We start from the raw sequence: 21,394 nt of genomic DNA, 5'->3' as shown, positions 1-21,394 counted from the left end.
CTGAATGAGCGACATCTCGAGCGCGCGTGTGCCTCATCGATTGACTAGACGGGCTCGCTTACACGGTGCGCGCCGCGGCCGCAATCCGCCGACGACTGCGACGGGAAAATCGATGCCCGAGAACGTCCGTCGGTGCGCGCTGCACCCACGCCAGCGGCAGCGCCGTTAATGAGCAGAGCTTTTGTCAATGGGGAGTGACGTCAGGCTCTGCGCTGGCGATTGGCCGGGACCCACGTGACGGCGCGCCGAGCGCACCCACGCCGCGACTCGCGAGCCGCCGCGCGCCGCGGCCCGAGCGAGCTGCGAGCTGCGCGACGGCCGGCGGCGCGGCCGCCGAGGCGTGGCGGCGCGCGCAGCTCGACCGCGCGACGGGCCGCCGAGCGACGCTCGCCTGCGCGCGGCAGTCGAGTGAGCGCGCCGCGGTTCGATAGGTGCTGATCCGCCAGTGCAGGGACTCGCTCGTCGCCCGTCCGCGGGCCCGAGGCAGCAGCAGCAGCGGCGGCGGCGGCGGCGGCGGCTGCGGCAGCGGCGGCAGCGGCGGCAGCGGCGAGGATGCCGGCGGAGGAGCTGGTGAGCGGCGAGTGGCTGCTGCGCGAGCTGCGCGGCGGCACGGCGATGCTGGTGCTGGACTGTCGCGCGGCGCAGGATTACGCCGAGTCGCACGTCCGCGGCTCGGTGGCCCTCGCGATCCCCAGCATCATGCTGCGGCGGCTGGCCGCGGGCAAGGTCGAGCTGCTGTCGACCATCAAGTGCGCCGAGCTGCGCTCGCGCGTCGAGGCGCTGCTGCGCGCGGATGGCGGCGCCTTCGTACTGGTGGGCGATTCCACCGAGCCGCCGGGCCACCAGGGCGAGACTATTCACGTGCTCGCCAGGAGACTGCGGGCCAGCGGCCGCGTCGCCACTCTCGAAGGTAAGTCCGCGCGAACGACGCCGTCCGGGGCCGCGCCGCCGCTCTTCGCGCTCGCCTCGCTCGCGGCGCGGACGGCGGACCCCTCGGTGGCCGCCAGGCGCTTCCGGGTCGCGCTCGGTCCGCGGTCGCATACCGCTCAGTCCCCGCGCTCCGTGGTCGCCGCACAAGCGTGCCGCGCGGGCAGAGCGGAGAGAGACGAAGCGAGCTTAGTCATTGATGAGCGGAGGCGCGATGCAGCGCGCTTTTTCGCCTCGCCTCCTTCCTCTCAATGGGCGCGCTGTAGCCTTGCCAGCCGCTCTCTGCTCTGAATGAGCGCTGGCTCTGCGCCTTGTGCCGTTCGTCGTCGACCGCATCGGCTGCGCTCGGCGTGCATCTCCGTCGTCGATGCCGAGCGCTCCACGTAACCTGTTATCGCCATTTTTGCGCGATAGTACCCCAATTGGCAAAAGACGAGGCCGGCCGAGCAAGAAAAAGCCATTTATCGGCAGAAAAGCAGATGCGGAGTCGAATAGCGCTGCATTATGGTCGGCAAAGAGAAACGCTAGCTAACAAAGTTCGAGCGGAGCGCAGCAGCAAGTGTAACGCGATCTCCCACGCGACGTGCAGCTCGTAGCGATGCCGTAGCACGCGCACGATATCGCCCGTGCACTCGGCTTGAATAACCTTCCACGAGGCGTCGAGGCGAAAATTCACGTTCGCTCGGTCAGGCCAAATTGTCGGCCTACGATTAGCGGAGCGCGAGCGTGCCTCGAATTCGGCGCTGGCGTACGCGAAGGATGCGCGCGGGAGAAGAGTTCAGAGTTGTGAATGAAATATTGATTGGCGTGCGAAAGCAGCCTTGTCGCTCGCCCACGCGGCCGCCACCCTTAGGGGGTTGCGCGAATGTGGGTGAAGGATTTTCTGCGTGGGACCGCCAACGCGCACTTTTTTGCGGCTGCCCCCCCCCCCCCCCCCCGCAGTCCTGTAATTGTGCGCTCGTGCTAAGGCCAATGACGAGACTCCTCCAGTAGCCGTAGGGATTTCGCGCGGCGCTGACGTTTCGTCCACCCACGACGCCCAATTGATCTTACGCTCTGTGACCGCTCGCGCTTTCGAGTAACTTCGCTCCAACCTTGCGTGCCATTTTACGTGGACGTATATATATTTAACTAACGTGCCGCCCAGCTTTCGAGTCGTTCTATTGCGGAATTGCAGTCTGAAACATCTTCGTGGCAGCGGTGCCGAGATAAATTGCCAACAATTTATCTCGGCACGGGAATCGCGACTTGTTTCGCTATTTCATTGACAATCTAATTGAGATCGAGTAAGTGGGAGCGACTGCTTCTGTATCGAAAGAACGGCTTTGCAAAACTAGATCGCTCGCCAACAAAGGAGCCTCGGAAAAGACGGGGATGGGAGGCGAGGCGGCACAGATCGTACGTCAAGAGCGACAATGCCGCCGGTGGAGTCGGCCCTTCGAATCTCGCAGAGGGGATCGTCGTCACGCGACGTCCGCAATAATTGCTCGGGTGGGGGGGGGGGGGGCAGCTCGCAGCTCGTGGGCGTGCAGCCAAAGCCTCGTTGCTCGCCACGCCGCGCACACGCGAGATCGAGCCGCGTGGAGGGTGGAAGTTTGGCGCGGTGCGTGGGCAAGCGCGCGGATAAACGCCGCCGTCGCTTGTCCTTGCTCGGTCGGCCGCGCTCGAGCGAGAACGCGTAATTCGGCTGAATGGCGTTCGCTGTCGCGTAGGTCGAATCTCGAGGTATGGGTAGATTCATTCCAACGTCCAGGAACGCGATCAGCGCGAGCCGAATTTCGAAGCGCATTCCTCGCGGTCGCCATAGCGGCCATTCTCTGGACGGTCAGGCTGCGATCGCCGACGGACCCTCGGGTGAACGGCCAGGCGATATTCGGCGTTATCCGTATCAGAATAGCTGGTCGCGTACGTGGCAGCATCCGAGCCGGCGGAAATAACGATGCCGTGAGAAAATTCTACCAACGAGGGGCCCATCCTTTCCGGAATTTAACGCCGCGATAGGAAGCAGTGACTCACGCCCACCGGCGCGCGAGACAGAAGACGACGAAATTCATTGTTGGAAGCGTCGCCGCTCCTACGCGTCCTTTATCCTCGCCACCTCCGGATTCCAGCCATGGACGCTCATAGTAGGCAGGGGCGGGGGGCTAGTAAATACTCAGCCATTCACCGGCTGCTACGCGGCGCGCATAATGCGTTCGCGCGCCTGCGTGTCTGGACGTTCGGCCACTCTAGCTCTGCGTGTGGTTTGCTTCGCAGGTGGATTCGGCGCGTTCAAGAGCAAGTACCCAGAGTGGTGCGAGGGCAGCGTCAACTGCCAGGAGGGACGCAACCCGAGTAACGACGCCTGCGGCGACGGAGAACTTATGGGGCTGAGGTCGCTGCGGATATCCCTGCCACCCACCAGGGCTTTCTCCGACTCCGACTCCGACAGCACTTGCGACTCTCTTGGTCAGTGGCGCCGACGATTCTGTCGCTCTTCTTTGTTTGCTTGCCCGCGCGAATCTTGGCTAGTACATTAGCATTTGAGAACGAAATCATTACTGCCGTGACGTTTACTTTGACGGCACACTGATCGCTCAGCTAGTCACCGATACTTCTTTCCCTTCCAATTACTTTGTCGGATTGTGCTAGATAGGCGGCTACTATCGACTAGCGATTAACAATTGTAAACGTTTATTTTCGAAAGTTTGAGATAGTGTTAATTAAAAATGCTCGAACTTTGACTTGAAGTACCTCGGCTTAGATTTCAACGTGATAAGTCTATTGCCTTGTTTACGCTACACAATTAATTATCTTGGTTGGCGTTCACTTTCAATATTCAATAACTTTCATACAAACTGTACCATCGGCCAGAGATCATTTGTCCGCGTTTGCCGCATCAACCACGCGACGATTCGACTTCCTAGTGAAGTAAAAGTTCGTGCCTTAGAAAGTTGATACGAGACAAAGATAATCGTCCAGTGTGGGCATAGCATGTTAGGATTTGCCGCGAGATTCTGATCAGCTGATAGATGGCTAAACATATATTTCGTGTGATAACATCAACGAAAATGATAATTGTAGTAAACGTGCTCTCTCGAGTACAGAGCTCAAGAGTGCGTAGGTATAGTGAGACAAAACGAAAATCAAGTAAAATATGGACAAGTGTCTCGAATCGTATTCCTTTGCTGTCGCTGTTATAACAATTTCCAAGTAATCATCGTCGCTTTCCTATCGTCATCCGTGATATCTTGATTAGCCCAGTCTGATCAGTCTAACCATCTCTGCTGAGAAGCTTTTCAAGTCGTAAACCCACGCCATCCATGCGAAAAAGTCAACGAAGGCGTTGACGACATTGAACCCGTGGTCCGCCAACTCGATTCATAGTCCCACGGGAAAGTGTGATAATAGCTGTGTCAGCATTCTCCCATTGTCACGAGAGACACAGTCTTGCACTGCATCGGCTGAAGATCTCTGAAACGCAACCGAAAAAAGTGAAGCTTTCGTTTGAACCAAGAATAGGCTGCCTCGGACTACTTAATTACTTGCTCGTAAGATCTATTTCCGTAAGCGTAGCTCATGGAATTGACGATGCCGTGGATACAGATGATGAACAAATAAGGTAATACACCCGCTACAAAGAAACCGTTGCTCCAAGTGTATCACTCGAAGCCTGCACGACGAAGTAAGATGAAGCAATACAGTGATATCGAGCACCTGCAATGCCGCGTTAATTTTTTTAACGAGCTTGGAAAATCATAGTTAACGACGCGCAACGAACTTGTTCTGGAACCTGAGTACTGGATCTTCTCGCAGGTATTTTACGTTGACTCTCCTTTCGTTCTCCAAGATATTGGGGTATTCGATCCGTGCCGAGTTGCACGGATCGCTGTCCATAAAATCTAGTGAAAACATTTTTTTTTAGAAACAATTTTGGGCTTTTCAAATACTACGTTGTTTGAATGATGATACCAGTCCGAAGCAAATTGGTTTAGCTGTTCGGAAGATATCCGTCCACTTATACGTTTAGAAAACAGCCAGGTCTCCTTTTCCAAGGTCGACAAAAAACAGCCTTGATAATTTAAATTTGTCAATAACTCATCAAGAAACGTCTTTGTAATTTTCGTTGAAGTGAAGGCAGGGTAAAGAACGTAGAACGAGGCAACGCGCGAAGAAGCAACGAAAAACACGTGCAGCCAAATCCGTTCAGCTTTGCATGGCTCTTTAAGTCCATCGATTCGATCGGCTCTATCAATCTTCTTTTTACGCACGCTGGTTGAAGTCATATGCTTTCTGAAAAATTCTATTTGACAAGATTGTTTTCACGAGGAAAACGTTTTGAGAACGATGCCAACTCGAATTTCTCAATAAACTTCGAACTTGTCGAGTAGAAAAAGTCAGCGACGCATTGTCGAATTACAAACAATACAAATAATAGGATATTTAAAAGTATCTTTCCTTGTCCGAAGTATTTTCTTTAGAAACTTGAAGGTGGCTTCAATAATTAGGGATTACTATTTTGCTTTGCTAAATTTGACAAAAATTTGTTAAATTCCGTAAGTGTTCGCAATCAAATTTTTGATTAAAGAAAACCAAGCTCAAAGTTTTAACAGCTTTGTTGACTCCTAATTATCATCTTAATCAGTTTATCATTTGCAACGTTCTAATAATGTTCATTTCAGTCGTACATTGAATAGTCTGATGTAAGCAAACGTGATATAAAGCCACTGTAATAATAGCATATTTTATTTTCCTTTTTCTTCGTTCAGTTTTTTAAACAAATCTGGAAATGTTTGCACAAAATAATTCTTGTTATAAATACATATTAGTGTGTTATTTTAGGAATTTCCTTGCCGACGGAATTCAATTATAAGCATATGGTAGAGAAGCACGCATTCAATGATTCTATGCAAGATGGAATCGTTTAATCCACAGAAATATACCTCCAAATTAATAACTAAGAGGGTCAAGCCGTAGATACGAAAAAAAAAATTTTTTTACAGTCTTCGCAAATTGACCAATAACTAAAGTAATCTAAACACACAATATTTACCCTTTACGAAACGGGAAAGACGATAGAAATTGTTTTAACAGCTCCTATTGTACAATACAATAATGTAACTGTACAATAACTTAAGCTATTTGTAAAAACAAAAACGACTCGAACAAGCGCAAAAATGACATCTTTTCTTAGTGAAAAAAAATGCAGTCACGATCATTTGGTTGTCACATGCAAACAGTCTGTGCAATCTTTGGTCGGATATTTTTTTTCGTAACACGCAAGCATGGCATCGACTAATCCATTCGTGGAAAAAAAGAAATATTAAAGCCAATACGCTATCCCGGGTTAGCGAGCGGTGATAAAATCGCGGAAAATGAGGAAAGCCCTTCCGGTTGTCAATTGTGTGTTATGGCGGTTACAGGACCAGAAGAAGACCGGGATTTCCCAGTGGAGATCTTGCCACACCTTTACCTTGGTAACGCGGCCAACAGCGAGGACAGCGAGTCGCTGGCGCGCCACAGGATCACCTATATCCTTAACGTGACGCCCGATCTGCCCAACGTGTTCGAGGGCGACGGCTCCATCAAGTACATGCAGATACCCATCAGCGACCACTGGAGCCAGAACCTCGCTGAGCACTTCCCCGAGGCCATACAGTTCATCGGTGAGATTCGGTTTTTCTCGATGCGGTCTGTCTTGACGTGATCGGAGAGTTTTGCTTTCGCTCGATCGTTCGATTCGACTGACTTTGACGAGCGTGCACGGACGTTTATCGCGGATGAGATTGGACGGCTAACGCTCGAAGAGCCGCGGCGATGGAATTAAAAGGTCGCTATCGCGATAGGCTATTTTTGCATTATTTAGCCTTTTTATAAATAGCGCTCGATGCTTCAGTCACGTGCAGCAAATAGACAGTCGTTTTGCGATAAATATTTAGCGAGCCACGGGTTTACGAGCTTATCAATTTATATTTACAATAGCTCTCTGCAAGGAAAGTAGCTAACTAACGAAACAGAATAAAGACAAGCGAAACATATATGAACGCAGCGGATCAAAAGGAGAGAATAATAAGTCGACGGTGGTTGGTTTATCCGCTCGAGTCATCCGTCAAAAGTAGACAAGCGAGGAAAAGTAAAGCACCACGGAGTCTCAGCAAAACAAGCGAGACGCGTCGCGCCAGATTAATGAAACTGCGCGACAATGAGACTCTTGCGCGGAAGAAAACGAAGGCGCCGTGCGTCGTTATTTTCCCACGCGTTTCACTCAAACGCACGCACGCACAATTAACCGACGCGAGCCGACGCCGGACGTCCGGTCTCTCTCTCTCTCTCTCTCTCTCTTTCTCTCTCTCTCTTTTTTTGCCGCCCACGTTTTCGCTGAACCCACGTCTCACTCTCGATGATCGCTGATTTCCTTGGGCGCTGCCTACTTTTTTCGGTTTAGCGTGGGACGAGCGATTCTTTCTTTTTTCGTAACGAGCGCCGCGTTTGATGACTTTATTGCGTCGCGCTGCGTTAGCTACTGTACAGGTTTTTAGGAGAAGGCGAGCCTGTGACGACGTCAACATTACGACAATCGGCCAGTTCGAAGCTATTACCACACGTAATGAGGTGCAAAAAGAAGAGAGAGAGAGAGAGAGAAATATTGACTCGAAAGGCGCGAAAAAAATATTTTGTTTTTGATTAACGGCTTTACTTTTATTTTCGTTGTTGCTCGGTCAGCTGCAAAACGCAACCGATAAAGGGATTCAGCGGAACAAAGGCGATGCAAGCCGAGGGCGCTGAAATGACGCAATAGATATGCCCGCGCGCACAATAGTAACCTACGCGGAAAAATAGTCAAGCACAGAAAAATAGATGGCCAATAATAAGATAACAAAGGCCAAAAATAGGCACCCATTGAAAGTACGCAGTGAAGAGAAGAAGAGCAAGGGAGAAAAGGCGGAACCGCGCGAGAACGAGCCGCTCGCGGGCTTGACTTGCAGTGTCGCGGCGCGCCGGTGAAGCGAGCGGGCGTCGTTCGTCGCAAATAGCGAAATCGATAGTCGGTCTGTTTCTGACCTTGCTGAGCGTCTATTGGTTCGCAGAGGAGGCGCGCAACGCGGACAAGGGGGTGCTGGTGCACTGCCTGGCTGGGATCTCGCGGTCGGTGACGGTGACGGTGGCCTACCTGATGCACAAGTGCAGCTTGAGCCTGAACGACGCCTTCAACCTGGTGCGCAGCCGCAAGGCCAACATCGCGCCCAACTTCCACTTCATGCAGCAGCTGCACGTGTTCGAGAGCGAGCTGCGCGAGCAGCGCGCCGCCAAGGCCGACGGCTGCCCGGGCGCCGCCGCGGCCGGGCCCAGCGCCACCAGCTTCCTCAGCCCCACCGACCTGGGCGTCAGCCCCGACTCCGGCATCGAGTTCGACAGGTGGGCCGCCTCCACGCCGGCCGAATGAGACGGCCACGGGGGGACCCCGTACCAGTTCTAAGTCTAGCGCGGCTTCTCGGCGTCAAGCGAGCCTCTTTGCCATGTCATTGTCCCTGTGTGTCGGTGCGTTTTTCATGTCGCCTCTCGTCCTCTTGCTGCGCTCGCGCGCACGCGCTCCTGTGCGGAAAATCGACCTTTTTACGCGCGCTCGGGGAAACGGAGAAAGCAATTATCAATCGAGTATTAAGTAGCGCGACCGATCGCCGAGATTTTCCCATTATTTTTATCTCTTAAGGTCGATTTGTCGCTGACGCTGACGTCGGCCACAAAGTCGACCTTGATCGATGCAAATAGACCTAGACGAGAACAATTAATTGTACGCATTACGCGGACACTCGGCTGTTCGCGGCGGTGCTTTTACAACCGCTTCCGCTCGGAAGTTCGATCGTTCGCAGAGCGCGACGTAACCTCCTTCATTTTAAATCCTTCTCTCCCCCCCCCCAGCTCGCAATCGAGTGTCGTCGATTTTTTTATTGTAAACAATGCACACGCGCGCACGCACACACACACACACACACACACACACACACACACACACACACACACACACACACACACACACACCGGGGACGTGCGTCGAGATGATCATCTTGAACTGCGTATTTTATAAACATGTGCATTGGATGAGAGAAATTTTCTACGCAAAAGCGATGGCTCTTTTTATTATTTTTTATTTATGCGCGTAGTTAGCTTTAAAGCTCAAGTTGTTAGTGCGAGTTGATACTTGCCCCGACGTGTACCGCGCACACAAACACGTATCTGTCCGTCGCCACAAAAGAGGCTTTTTTTAATTTTATTGCAACGCGTACTGTAGATTGCGAAGAAACGATATTACGAGATTTGAGAAAGCGACTGATTCCAGTCTCGTCACACAAGTCTACATTCTCTTTGTAAGTTTTAATTTACTCGAGCGAGCTTTTTCTTTCGTCTTCCTTTTGTATTTCGATAAGCAAAGAAAACAAGTACAACATTATTATACATTTAAATTTTTGAGAGATTTTGTTTTCGGTTGTTAGTTGATGTTTGTGTGTGTGAGTGAGTGAGTGAGTGAGCTCGCGAGAGTAAAGTGCCACTACCTGCGCATATATGTATAATCAAAGAATAGTCCGAGAGATTCTGAGCCTGCAATGAGATGTCTCATTGGAATCATCGGTATGCATATTTTTATTGAGCGATGCGTTATATTAATATTAATATTCTGTATTACATGCGCATTGCAAAAGAGAACTCGAAAAGGCATTGCAATAATAGTTACGTTATGCATCAAATTATATTAAGGAGAGAGTACATACGACTGTGAGTGTGTCCGTAAATGAGTTATCGACAGGAATGGAAAGAGAGTGAAATCGCGCAAATTCAGCTCCCCGAGGTTGACGTTACACTTGTTTTAACGCGCGAGATAAATTGACGAGCGCCAGAAAAAAAGAATGACTGCGACACGGGCATGTGTAGAACGAACTGCGCGCCAATTAGTATAATCAATCAATAATTACATTGCGTATATTAAGCGTGTTTGCTAACATTTAGTTTCCGCGACAAACAAACAATATAATAAAAATGTAATCTCGCTCCGATTAGAGGAAAACGATCGAGTAGTCCGTAACGAGTACTGTTCTTGTCTCTGAGGCATTCCTTCTTCAACTTGATTTTCACTTTCGCGCTTTCGTGGTTGTCTCTTTTTTCTTTCGCAGCTTTTTTCGCACGAAATGTTCCGCGAGCAATTAGCCACGTATTTAATACCACGATGAAGCAGACACAATATATATTATATGAACATTTCCAGAAAAAAATGATAATAAAAAAAACTCGTTTGTACGTTCACGCGAGGTCTATTCCAAAATTTTTCCACGACTTTTTGAAAAAGAACCTTTCCACAACTGATGTAAAAGGTGTGCAAAAACTTTTGTAGACGCGACACGACAATTATTATACATTTTCTCCACGAATGGTGATATGATATTGAGCTCTAATTCTACGTATCTATCTAGCGTTTGAATATTATTAAAAGAACGCTGAAAGAAATTGTATATCGGTCTCCCTCTTTTTTACTCTCATATATTGATGATATATATTATATAACGCGAAATGAACCTCTACAACAAATAGACGTATAAAAAAAGGAAAGTGTGTCCAAATTTTAGGTATAACAAAAGCCAAAAAGTTTTATTTTTCTACGTGAAAATATAACAAAAAATTATGAAAAAAAAAGTGGTAACTGAACGTCTTCACATGGCATTTGTTGATGTAGTGGAAGAAAGTGATGAAAAAATGTCTATTTTTTTTATAATTTACTACCGAATGTTTTCGTTGTTAACTATGGTCGTCGACGAATATATTTCTAATCGCACACAGTCTTCTGAACAAAAAAATGTGTTAAAACCGATGTACCTTGTAATGAATTAGACACTCTCTCTCTCTCATATGTATTTATAACTACGTAAAAATCGTTTAGTCAATACACATATGGTATATAAAAGATGCAAAAAAACTGTCCTATTTTGTCTCGCAGATATTTTTATAAAAATAAAATAAAATAGAACACAGACCCACACACACACCTTAAAAAACTGTAAGTGAAGCTAGAAAAGAAGTCGCCTTCAGGACATTCAAAGAATTTTGGTGAAAAAACCATGAAGCATTGTTGCAGAAAAATTATGAACTCTGGAAATAAACAGGTAACCATAAGTTACACATGTATACCATTCTCAGTGTACTGTGTATATATTATTCAAAAAGAAAGAATAATTAACATAATAAGTGCGTAAAGTAAAATTACGCCAGATATAAGAAAAAAAAATTATAAATATATATCCAAAATACAGCCCCTATCTATTTGTTAGTCTTTCCTGATTGAAAAATAACATTGTCAGCTGTAAATAAGTCAAAATATAATATTCTGTCACATATCAGTTTACGCATTAGGGCATTAATTCACACTGATTGTGACTAATCTATTGAACAAAATTTGTTTACTATTTGTTTAGACTTGTTAATGAAAAAATTGCATTATAAAAAACTTAAAAATTGTTGACTTCATTATCGCTAGCAATGAAATATTTTAATTGGGACGTTTTTCGAGGTAAAGCTCGAAGGAAATAATGCAGGGCGTATATTTATGTAATATCAGGCTCGTGTATGTACAAGTGAGACTTGCGGAACGAAAAGGCACAAAGACGAACGCGAATAATTAATTGTGCGTGCATCAATCGTTATTGTATTAATAAATATTCTACTGCTAAACTGTTGTCTGTTATATGTTCACTGAAACGAATAAAAAACAAATCACGTTTGCGGAAAAATTTAATTAAATACCAACTGTATTACTTAATAAATTATTATTTCATGTTCGACGTTGTAAATACTTTAACTGAATTTTCGTTAGAAATACAACTTTCTTTATCCAAGATTTCACCTCATTTTATTTCGTAGTTTTGATTATTTTTGCAATCCTCACAAATTTAGATACCTATCTAAAAATGTAACAAAAAAAGTTGACTAAAAATTTAGCGAATTTAAGTAATTTGTGTATAAAAAATATAATGTAACCTTAAATTCTTACTAGTTTATACAAATAAAAACAATATTATTTATATATTTTTTATTTATCATATGTCAACTTATATAAAATTTTACTTTATAATAAAATAGATCGCTCTTAATAATAAACATTTATACAATGCTTCATTAGTCGTCATAAAATCATCGTAAAATCTTTTTTTTATAAAAAATACAAAATCTGATTTCACTATTTAATGAGCTCGTGAATGTGTCTGATAACACTCAAAAGCTTTGTAGGAACTTTTGAAGAATTAAGACCATTCAAGTGTATAGTTAATGCTTTCAGCACAGCCTTAGATTGTTTAGCAGAATTAACAAATCCATTTTTTTCAGTAGCGTTTGAAGTTCCTACAATTAGAGATCCAAGTGCCACAAGAATACGAAACATAGCCTCTGGTTCTTTTAGAATTTCAAGCAGCTTCATAATGACGCTAAGCGCTTGCAGCTTGCCAAGTACGTCGTTGTATTTATTAAGTGCAACTGTTAAATTTAGAATGTATGTTGATACAGCAACCTGAAAAAAGAGTCAGTCTGTATTAGTGATGCATTCTTGAAAAGGTCGCGAATGAGACTTTCTTTTTTAATTTTAGTTACTCGTACTTCGTTATTTTTGCTATCGAATTTAGTTAGATCACGCGTTGCCGTCAGTACTTCATTTTTGCACTGTAAACAGAATTGTTCGCCTGCCTCATGTGAGAAAAGATTCGCGAGTAACCTGTACGTCAGCATCTGATTCGGTGCTTCGGCATCTTTCTGGAAGTGACGTTTCAATGTATTCATAATCCCATTCAAACAAAACATTTCATTCACGTCTTTCCGTAGAACTGCTAAACGGGCAATGTCAAGAGCCGGAAATACCAACTCGTCCGGCCAATTCAAGAGAGATTTCAAGTTATTGACTTCTTCTTCGATTGTCCTTGGATTCTTGTCGTTTATCAACTTAACTACCGACTCTAACTTCTCATCTGGAATATTTTCCATTCCCTCTTTATTTTTGGCATTGAACTCCTTTAATTTATCTGGAAAATAAGTAATAGCTGAAAAGCTCTCAGTTGATAACTTTATAATAATTAGATGTTAAAGTTACCATGAATTGCAATGATATTCCCTTGCTCTAATTTCAAATAGCTCGTATGCGGGATATACGATTGTTCTGTGTTGGAATTTTTTCCTATCAACGTTGTTGGAAAAGAATTTGATACATATCTACTGCCTCCTATGAACGGATCACTACATTGTGATTCTGCATTCAAAATCGGGGTTATTTGCACATTGGTTGTAATAAAATTTGCTACCTGTGGAGTTGAAATATCATTAGATCTGAGAAAAATGATAAATTGTTATTTATACCAATCATCTATCTACTTGATTTCAATGCATACCCTATTTAAGTATCTTGGATCCAGGTCATTGTCAAATAAAAACTGTTGTGCAACTGCATATGGATCTTGTCCTCTGTTATACGGTATTTTTAACAATGGAACATCCTTTTTTATATCGACGGCAAATACATAGTCATATTGCACGCCGTTATGTGTAGCCTTCCCTAAAGAAGTTGATGCTTCGTCTTTTATAACATTACCAACAAACTTCCATTGAAATGCTTGTTGAGACCACCTGTATACCAGCACTTTATGGTTCTTTTTTATTATCATAGTATCGCCGTCTTTTTCGCCTGGTTGAGACAGTTCTGTTGTTTGAGGTGAAAGTGGTTCACTGTAAACAGTTGAATATGAATTAGTTGATGTTAATTAAAATGTGTTTTCAATAATATTGTATACATACTTGCTCTCATCTTTTTCCAACTGTTTATTCGTATTACTTTTCTTGATTCTCTCAAGCACAGCCAGTTCAAATTTCTCCATAGCTTTTGCATCAATGTATCTCTGTTCATTGACTGTAAATATTCTAACAACTCCATCAGATGAGCCACAGACCAGATCTTCATTTGGCAACAACTTAACACTCCATACAGATTCAGCAGGTAATAGGATAGTTTGTTTTAATGCACCATTTCTCCATATTCTAACAGTCTTATCCGCCCCACCAGAAACAGCCAAGCTACCACTAAAAAGAGTTGATATACTATAGATGCAACTAGTGTGGCCAGAGTAAGTGCCCAAACAAGCACCGCTATTAGCATTCCAATGTTTGGTTACAGCATCGTTACCACAAGATAAGAACTGATAATCATTTACTGGTGCTATATCTCTTACACAACCTGTATGCCCATTAAGTTTATGTAAAACTTTACCATTTCTAACATATACAATCACAGTATTGTCAGATCCACCTGTGACAACATAGCCATTCAATAAATCTGCAATGCAATAAATATAACTAATTGGATCATGACCTAGGAACGTAGACTTTGGTTTAGTTAAATCATACAAGTCCCATAATTTTCCTGTATGATCTGATGAACATGATAAAAAGGACTCATGGTCCACAATACTGGCTTTCAAACAATATACAGTATTTTCATGTGCACTGACTATGTGAATTGGCTCTTCCTCGCCTGGATAATAAATGCAGATAGCTTTATCATTGCCACCTGTTACAATAAATCCAGTTGGATTTTTTTTGTTAGGTTCTATAACACATACCGAACATAGTGAGTCTGAGTGGCCTTTCATTATTACACATTCTGAATAGGTCCAGCTGATTTCATGAAAAATATAATTAGGCATTAATATAAGACTTTCACTTGAAATTATTAACTTACAATACATTGTTCAAATCATTTGTTTGAGATGAATAAAAATAAAGTTATTAAATGACCAATTAAAATTTTTAATGCAAAAGGTCATTTAAAAATATTATTTTCAGCAAAGTATGATGGGTTTTCAATTGTACAAGATTTTGAAAACAGTGCAAATTAGTTATTGGCAAAATAAATTTCACCAAAAGAAAAGGCAAAAATCATTTGAAACAGTTTACACATCAAACTATTAACTGTCAAAAACGAAAATAAATAACGCGTGGAACTTACTTTGCTACTTTCCAGAATCTAGCAGTCTTATCATTTGATACAGAAACTATGCTACCATCTTTGAAAACAGCCAAACTGCGCACTTCGTTAATGTGTCCAAGAAGTTCATTGCTGAGTTTATATTTTGATTGTGTCATGTTTTTCTTTTGTTTTCTTTCTTAAATTTTCAAACTTCCGACGACTCGGCGTACTGCTATAAATAAGAAAACAAACGCCGTCGGATTCGCAGTGCTTGCAGCTCTTCTTTGTACTCTTTGTTGACTGCTGTTCAAGCAGGGATTGAGGCGTGGGCTTTCCCCTGGCAGCAAATAAGTGCTCGGAAAATGCGTGACGTGGGTCCTTTGTTTGTTGACACTATAGAGGGAGAGTGCTATATTTGCGGAAAAATCCCTAATCGCTTGTGATTTTCAAAAATCTGAAAATATAAGAGATAGTTAACGATCTTTGAATTCAAAAGTTAATTAAATATTTGTTTTAAAAAATAAAACAAATTAAGATGATAATACAATTCAGAAAAATCCAAAGCAAACATTCCAAAATTATCTCATGTCTATATTAGATTCAGATTATGAATATAAAAGTAACAATATAAATTAATTCACCTTTTTTTTGTAAATAAAATACAGAGGAAACAGAAGTTATAACAAAAATTAATGAAACAAAAAAAGTGAAATTCAATACATACCAGATTTGTTTTTCTATAATCATTAGATTTATTAAATCCTACTAAATCATTATAAAAAAACTAATTATAATGAAAAAATTTGCTATTTTTCATATCATTGTTAAAGAAATTTTTTACAAACATTTCGTAAAAGTAATAATAGTGCACTTTTTGAATGAAACTTTCAAATGAACTATGTTTAATCATGCAAAAATTTGAATAAGCTGCAACCATTGTTAGTAAAAATAATATAATTTATTACCTTTGTTCAGTAGAACACACAGTTTATACATTGGGCAAACAATGAAAGATTTTATAAGACAAAGTCACTCCGAAATTAGACTAGACTTTTCTTTATTCAATGAAATCCTTAAACGCAATATTTTAGTGTAAAAAAATAACGATAAATTATCAACATGCTTATCGTTGCACGCCAGAGTTTGTTAATAAATCAAGTCGATTAACTTCTTCGAAACGGCAGCAATTTTCAACTGAGTTGCGTCTGAACTCGACGGATTAACTTTCAACTGATTCAGCAAACTCGACGAAGTTTGTGCATACTTGACGAGTTCGCGATAGGCAGTCAATAGAGTACCAAGCCCGACGAGAAGTCGAAAGATGGCTTCAGGCTGGTCGAATGTCCCAAGAAGATGGCTCGTGGCGTCGAAAAGCCGCCTCGCCGTTGCTGAATCACTCGTCTTGTTCAGGGCCACCGCTAAATTTAGCACGTACGTTGACACTGCAACCTGTGAACAATGAACGCAATGATTGTTTATCAATGCTCGATTCTAACAATATCCTCACTTCCGTACTATATCTACCTGGAGATTTTTATTTCCAGGAGAGCTAAAAGCAAGGATAGCATTCAAAACATCGTCCTTACAACGAAGAGCGAGTCTCTCGCCCGTTTCGTGGCAAAACATGTTAGCAAGTATACGAAAGGTAAGCATTTGATTCGTGGATTGTTTTTGCAAATAACGTCCGATCAGACTTAGGAACTCGTCCGTACAGAACTGCTCGTTGATACTTTTTTGCAACACTGCCAAGCGAGCAATGTCTAAGGCAGGGAACACGAATTCGTCGGGCCAGTTTAGCAAAGACATTAAATAGCTGATCGCTCCTGACATTAAGGCTTCTTGATGTGCGTTCGTTGCTAATTTTACAATTGATTCTAGCTTGTCTTCGGCCAAACATTGAACCTCGGGCTTAGCATTAAATTCCTTGAGTTTACCTGCAATTATCGAATCAGTTAAAACAAAAAAAACGTGAAATTTCTTGTGATGTAATTACCGAGAATAGAATCCAAAGACGCTTGTTCCAATCTCAAGTAGTTCGTCATCGGTATATACGTCACCGTGTTAACAGAACTATTAGACACTAGATCAGAAGATGTAGGTGCAGGTTGGGCTGTAACTCTTTCTGACGATGACGGTATGTATCTGCTACCACCCGTAAATGGGTCATAAAATTGGGATGAATTGTTCACAACTGGAGCTGGTGTTGAATTTTTTATTATAAAATTAGCTACCTAAAAATAATAATTAAGTGCCATTTAATAACGACTAATGGCCTTACATCTTGTAATGACATTGGAATCGTAATTTACCTGTTCTAAAAACATTTGGCTAAGTTGATTATCATCAATAAACTTTTGGGCAGCTACCCAAGGATCTTGTCCTTTATTATAAGGCAATTTTAAAGGGGGAACTCCGTCTTGTATGTCAACAGAAAAAACATAATCATATTCAATCCCATTATGCAGAGTTTTTGAAGAATTAGCTGGATTTCCACCCACAACATCTCCTATGAAAATCCATTTCATTTCTGATTGGGACCAATTGTAAGCTTTCACAGTTGTACCTTCCCTAACAAGCTTTGTTTCACCATCTTTCTTTCCTGGTTGATGCAATGCACTGGGTTCTTGTACACTGTAGAAGATAAAACATTGCTCATCCATGTACTTATAATTAATTTGTAATTTTTTTTACATTTTTTGTCACTGGATACTTACTTTTTCAATCCAAGTTCTTCTTCTACAATTTTCATGGAATTAGCAACAGTTTCTTCAAACTTTTGCATGGTTTCAGAATCGGCGTATCTTTCTGGATCTGCAGTAAAAATCCTCACAAGGTTATCGGATGCTCCACAAACAATGTCTTGATTAGGAAGAAGTCTAACACACCAGACTGATCGGGCAGGTAATTCAATTGTTTGATCTACTTTTCCATCTCTCCATACCTTGACAGTTTTGTCTTCTCCAGAGGAAGCAACCAAATGACCATCTAAAAAGGCTGAGACACTGTATATATAATTGGAGTGACCATAATAATTTCCCAGACAATCTCCTGTGAAAGCATTCCAATGTTTGATCACAGCATCATTTGCACAAGTTAAAAACTCATTATCCTTGACAATTGCAATATCCCTAACACAATCAGTATGGCCCTCAAGCTTGTGTAAAATCTCCCCATTTCTCAAATAGACTATTACATTTTTATCAGCCGAGCCTGTTACAATTGAGCCATTAGGTAAATCAGCCACACACCAAACAGCTGCAGTGTGGCCTATATAGGTGTGTTCTGGTTTTGCTACATTACTTGAATTCCATAGCTTTGCTGTAATGTCCCATGAACTACTGAGAAAACTATTTCCACTGCTGCTCTTTAATGCACACACTGTGTTTTCATGAGCCTTGAATTTCTGTACTGGTTCTACATCTCCAGGATTGTACATACAGATATTGCTATCGTTACTACCAGTTATAATCAAACCATTTGGGTATTGTGCAGTGGAACTAAGAATGCATACTGAACTAACAAAGTTATTGTGCCCTTTCATCACCACCGAGTTTCCAGTAAATTGACCACTGAAACAATAGACATTCAAAGCTCATTAAAGCCATTAAATGAAGGAAAACAATCAATAAGTCTTATTACTAATTATATTATTTCATCACAAAAAAAGTTTATTATAAAAATTAGACTTACTCTTGGAACTTCCAGAGAATAGCCGTTTTGTCTCTGGACACTGAGACAATGCTACCATCGACGCCAACGGCCAAGCCTCGGACATCACCGGTATGCCCGTAAAGCTCACGACTCAGTTTGTAAGGTGTCTTGGCCATAGTTTTTTCGCTGCACGAAAAACAAAAAATCTAGTAACTTGCGTGTCTAAAAATGGAAAATAAAGTGAAAAAATGCAGAGCACGACACTCACTGCAGTAGCGTTTCTTTTGCTAGTACGCTAAAATTGGGGAGTCGGCGACGGTGACTGACTTAGTAACGAAAACTATAGCATAATCGCGCGCCGACATACACTCACATAGGCATACTTAATAGCTCCATTGGCATTCATGCACGTGCACTTTTCGCGCTGGCGCTGTACATGTAACCTCCAATTCATTATGTGCGCTATTATTTTTATTTAAAATTAAGTGAATTGATTTTTTATTCATATCAACAACCATAGAAATAAAGTATTTTTATTGGTGATTTTTTTAAAGAGTTGTTGAAAATACTTTTTTAAATTTTATTTAATGTTTGTAAATTGAATTTTATCGTTGATTAATTCATTTTTAAAATGCCTTACGATCAAAAACGAATTAACGGACCTGAATCAACAACTCCATACAGTATCTATGTTGATTTAAATATAAAACCTGTTAAATCTACAATTAAAAGTGAACTTCAAACCAGGAAGAATTCTCGAAAGCATAATGAGTTTAGAAAGATGTGTAAGTATTTTCAATATTCTTTAACATTTTGTATTTTCAACGTAGATATGTATTCGTTGTTTATTTACAGTTATTAAATTGGGTGTTGTGAGTCAAGCAAAGGGTTCAGCTTACATTGAAATGGGGCAAACAAAAGTTATATGTTCTGCATTTGATCCTAGAGAAATACCAAATCGAGCAAATTACAAAACACAAGGAGAACTATATTGTAAATTTAAATTTGCCAATTTCTCTTGCTGTAAAAGGAAAGGGCATCAGCAAAATTCTGAGGAACAGCAGTATAGTCAAATAATGCAAAGAGCTTTGGAGCCTGCTGTTTGCAGGGTAAAAAAAATAAAAAATTTATTGTAGAAATATTGCAATGACAAGACTAATGTAAAATAATGAAAAATTTCTTTTTCAGCATGAGTTCCCAAATTTTCAAGTAGATGTTTATGCTTTGGTATTAGATAATGGTGGTTCTGCACTGGGAGTGGCAATCATGGCTGCAAGTTTAGCCTTAGCAAATGCAAGTGTACCCATGTTTGGTATTGTAACAACTGTTACAGCTGTAAGTGAATCTCAGGTGTAAAATAAATTTAGTTTATTAAATTAAATATTCATATTTTGATTACAGGGTATTTATGATGATTTAGTAATCTTGGATCCTACAGATCAAGAAGAGCAATTATGCATGACTATAATGAGAAAAAACAAGCCTGTAAATCATGGCATAGTAATGCAAGCTATGCTACCACAACATGATCAAATATCAGAATTTTTTTTAATTGGAAGTATGAATTTAAAATGTATAAATTCTTCAATAGAGACTTTAAACAAAGCTGGCAATGAAGTTTATCCTACACTTCAGCAATCTTTAACAAAATCAATAAAGAAAATGTTTAAAAAAAGAAAAGAAGAAGATATAGAAAAATGATATAATTATTAAATATATTGTACATAAGTGTTACTTTAATTAAAAAACTTTTCTTAAATTTATTGTTTCAATCACAGCTTATTCATCTGGTTTTTCAGGTGGTGGACCACAGGGTTGAAGCATTTTTTCCATCAAATTAAACCGTACTCTTGCTTTTGTTTCATTTTCAGTAATAGAGAAGAAATTAATTAAATCATAATGCCCCATATAAGAACTGCAGGAATCACGATGTTGATTAACGAGCCATTCATACTTTGTTGTGTCTGCATGTCCAGTACCAATATATTTGGATTGGAGATGTTCTAATTGACTGTGAATATTGTAGCGTTCACCCATTCTGCAAAATCAAAGATTTACATTTAGCAATTCATACTATTAGTAATTCAGTTGCAAAGAATTTAGTTACGTTGAATATTAATTGAGTTTGAATATTTGCTAAAAAAAAATAGTAAGAGAGATACACTATGACTATATTTTATAATTATGTATTTATTCATTTATATTGAAGCATGGAATGTCAATTTTATTTTAATCAGATAAATATTTTGTATTAAATATTTACGTATCAAATTAAGTATGTAAACAGACCAATTTTATAGATTAACATTCACACACGTACAGTTACTATGAATATATACATTGTTTTCGTTCTTGAAGTTTTATGGTTCTACCTTATAAAATGTACACATGAATTAATAATCAAAGTATCAAACTATATCAAATTAGCGGCGTTAGTTTCAATGCGTGCGTAGTTGTTGAAGTGATTCAATATATAAATCGACGCATGCGTATTCCTTCACATGTGTCCATCCTTGTCTATTTCGTATTTGTTAGGGTCTGTCTCCATAGGGCCTGCCTGAGTCCGTCCGAGCCGGCCGAGATTTTTTATGGGCACGCCATCTCTATAATTTCGTATCCAATGGCGAGTTTCATAGTGAATGGCTGCGTTTACATAAACGAGCCCGATCGGACGCAGCCAATACGAGAAACGCATGAACACGAAATTATAGAGATGGCGTGCCCATAAAAAATCTCGGCCGGCTCGGATGGACTCAGACAGGCCCTATGGAGACAGACCCTTAAGCTAATTTTTCAATAGACACGAAAATCGTACGTAACAAATCGTTGCTAACTTAAGACTTCTTCAAA

General features: G+C 41.8%; 3 protein-coding genes and 1 long non-coding RNA gene across 14 annotated transcripts; 2 read left to right on the top strand and 2 right to left on the bottom strand.

The window, feature by feature from the left end:
- The first annotated feature begins 314 nt into the window (after positions 1 to 314).
- On the top strand, positions 315 to 11,293 carry LOC131665129 (dual specificity protein phosphatase Mpk3). The gene is made up of 4 exons (XM_058936781.1): positions 315 to 910; positions 3,184 to 3,375; positions 6,330 to 6,572; positions 7,995 to 11,293. The coding sequence occupies exons 1-4, from the start codon at positions 553 to 555 to the stop codon at positions 8,348 to 8,350; spliced, it is 1,149 nt and encodes a 382-aa protein (XP_058792764.1). The 5' UTR covers positions 315 to 552; the 3' UTR covers positions 8,351 to 11,293.
- Positions 3,944 to 6,322, bottom strand: LOC131665134 (uncharacterized). Of its 3 annotated transcripts, none has more exons than XR_009301998.1 (4): positions 4,879 to 6,322; positions 4,688 to 4,808; positions 4,452 to 4,623; positions 3,944 to 4,380 (listed from the first exon to the last, which is right to left on the bottom strand). It is a non-coding gene; the product is annotated as an uncharacterized LOC131665134 (long non-coding RNA). The 3 variants fall into 3 exon arrangements; XR_009301999.1 differs by having other exon boundaries at positions 4,700 to 4,808; XR_009301997.1 differs by having other exon boundaries at positions 4,452 to 4,808.
- A 692-nt stretch (positions 11,294 to 11,985) lies between the features above and the next one.
- Positions 11,986 to 18,932, bottom strand: LOC131665121 (phospholipase A-2-activating protein). Of its 6 annotated transcripts, XR_009301995.1 has the most exons (8): positions 18,813 to 18,932; positions 18,584 to 18,730; positions 17,608 to 18,462; positions 17,203 to 17,524; positions 16,887 to 17,124; positions 16,418 to 16,827; positions 15,859 to 16,342; positions 15,073 to 15,347 (listed from the first exon to the last, which is right to left on the bottom strand). XR_009301995.1 is itself a non-coding variant. In XM_058936765.1 (7 exons), exons 2-7 carry the CDS (start codon positions 15,067 to 15,069, stop codon positions 12,128 to 12,130), a joined length of 2,301 nt encoding a protein of 766 aa, XP_058792748.1. In that variant the 5' UTR covers positions 15,070 to 15,347; positions 15,859 to 16,026; the 3' UTR covers positions 11,986 to 12,127. The 6 variants fall into 6 exon arrangements, 4 of the variants coding, with proteins under 4 accessions (XP_058792748.1, XP_058792751.1, XP_058792752.1 ...); XM_058936765.1 differs by lacking the exons at positions 16,418 to 16,827; positions 16,887 to 17,124; positions 17,203 to 17,524; ... (1 more) ...; positions 18,584 to 18,730; positions 18,813 to 18,932 and adding exons at positions 11,986 to 12,454; positions 12,541 to 12,959; positions 13,028 to 13,235; positions 13,323 to 13,656; positions 13,726 to 14,601 and having other exon boundaries at positions 14,933 to 15,347; positions 15,859 to 16,026; XM_058936768.1 differs by lacking the exons at positions 15,073 to 15,347; positions 15,859 to 16,342; positions 16,418 to 16,827; ... (3 more) ...; positions 18,584 to 18,730; positions 18,813 to 18,932 and adding exons at positions 11,986 to 12,454; positions 12,541 to 12,959; positions 13,028 to 13,235; ... (2 more) ...; positions 14,547 to 14,601; positions 14,933 to 15,071.
- LOC131665131 (exosome complex component MTR3-like) lies at positions 16,191 to 20,479 on the top strand. 4 transcript variants are annotated; one of them, XM_058936785.1, is made up of 9 exons: positions 16,191 to 16,324; positions 16,438 to 16,538; positions 17,684 to 17,794; positions 18,599 to 18,673; positions 19,229 to 19,329; positions 19,400 to 19,653; positions 19,733 to 19,879; positions 19,946 to 20,264; positions 20,344 to 20,479. In XM_058936785.1, exons 5-8 carry the CDS (start codon positions 19,326 to 19,328, stop codon positions 20,243 to 20,245), a joined length of 705 nt encoding a protein of 234 aa, XP_058792768.1. In that variant the 5' UTR covers positions 16,191 to 16,324; positions 16,438 to 16,538; positions 17,684 to 17,794; positions 18,599 to 18,673; positions 19,229 to 19,325; the 3' UTR covers positions 20,246 to 20,264; positions 20,344 to 20,479. The 4 variants fall into 4 exon arrangements, with proteins under 4 accessions (XP_058792768.1, XP_058792769.1, XP_058792767.1 ...); XM_058936786.1 differs by lacking the exons at positions 16,191 to 16,324; positions 16,438 to 16,538 and adding an exon at positions 16,892 to 17,027; XM_058936784.1 differs by lacking the exons at positions 16,191 to 16,324; positions 16,438 to 16,538; positions 17,684 to 17,794; positions 18,599 to 18,673 and adding an exon at positions 18,922 to 19,001.
- The last annotated feature ends 915 nt before the right edge of the window (positions 20,480 to 21,394 follow it).

Source organism: Phymastichus coffea, unplaced genomic scaffold (genome assembly GCF_024137745.1).
Source record: "Phymastichus coffea isolate CEN01 unplaced genomic scaffold, Cenicafe_Pcof_1.1 PCOF00047, whole genome shotgun sequence".
Taxonomy (NCBI): domain Eukaryota; kingdom Metazoa; phylum Arthropoda; class Insecta; order Hymenoptera; family Eulophidae; genus Phymastichus; species Phymastichus coffea.
Note: the sequence above shows the minus strand (reverse complement) of the source record. Positions and strands in the feature narration are given on the sequence as shown.

What these genes read in the sequence shown, in the direction of transcription:
- LOC131665131 (XM_058936784.1), top strand. Translation starts at nt 18,949, where the DNA reads ATGCACGTGCACTTTTCGCGCTGGCGCTGTACATGTAACCTCCAATTC. An exon ending in TAATGAGTTTAGAAAGATGT is followed by an intron (nt 19,330 to 19,399) that starts GTAAGTATTTTC and finishes GTTTATTTACAG; the next exon opens with TTATTAAATTGGGTGTTGTG. An exon ending in TTGTAACAACTGTTACAGCT is followed by an intron (nt 19,880 to 19,945) that starts GTAAGTGAATCT and finishes TTTTGATTACAG; the next exon opens with GGTATTTATGATGATTTAGT.
- LOC131665129 (XM_058936781.1), top strand. Translation starts at nt 553, where the DNA reads ATGCCGGCGGAGGAGCTGGTGAGCGGCGAGTGGCTGCTGCGCGAGCTG. An exon ending in CCGCGTCGCCACTCTCGAAG is followed by an intron (nt 911 to 3,183) that starts GTAAGTCCGCGC and finishes TTTGCTTCGCAG; the next exon opens with GTGGATTCGGCGCGTTCAAG. An exon ending in CAGCACTTGCGACTCTCTTG is followed by an intron (nt 3,376 to 6,329) that starts GTCAGTGGCGCC and finishes TGGCGGTTACAG; the next exon opens with GACCAGAAGAAGACCGGGAT.
- LOC131665121 (XM_058936765.1), bottom strand. Translation starts at nt 15,069, where the DNA reads ATGACACAATCAAAATATAAACTCAGCAATGAACTTCTTGGACACATT. An exon ending in AGATTCTGGAAAGTAGCAAA is followed by an intron (nt 14,602 to 14,932) that starts GTAAGTTCCACG and finishes TCATGAAATCAG; the next exon opens with CTGGACCTATTCAGAATGTG. An exon ending in TCGATAGCAAAAATAACGAA is followed by an intron (nt 12,455 to 12,540) that starts GTACGAGTAACT and finishes CTCTTTTTTCAG; the next exon opens with GTTGCTGTATCAACATACAT.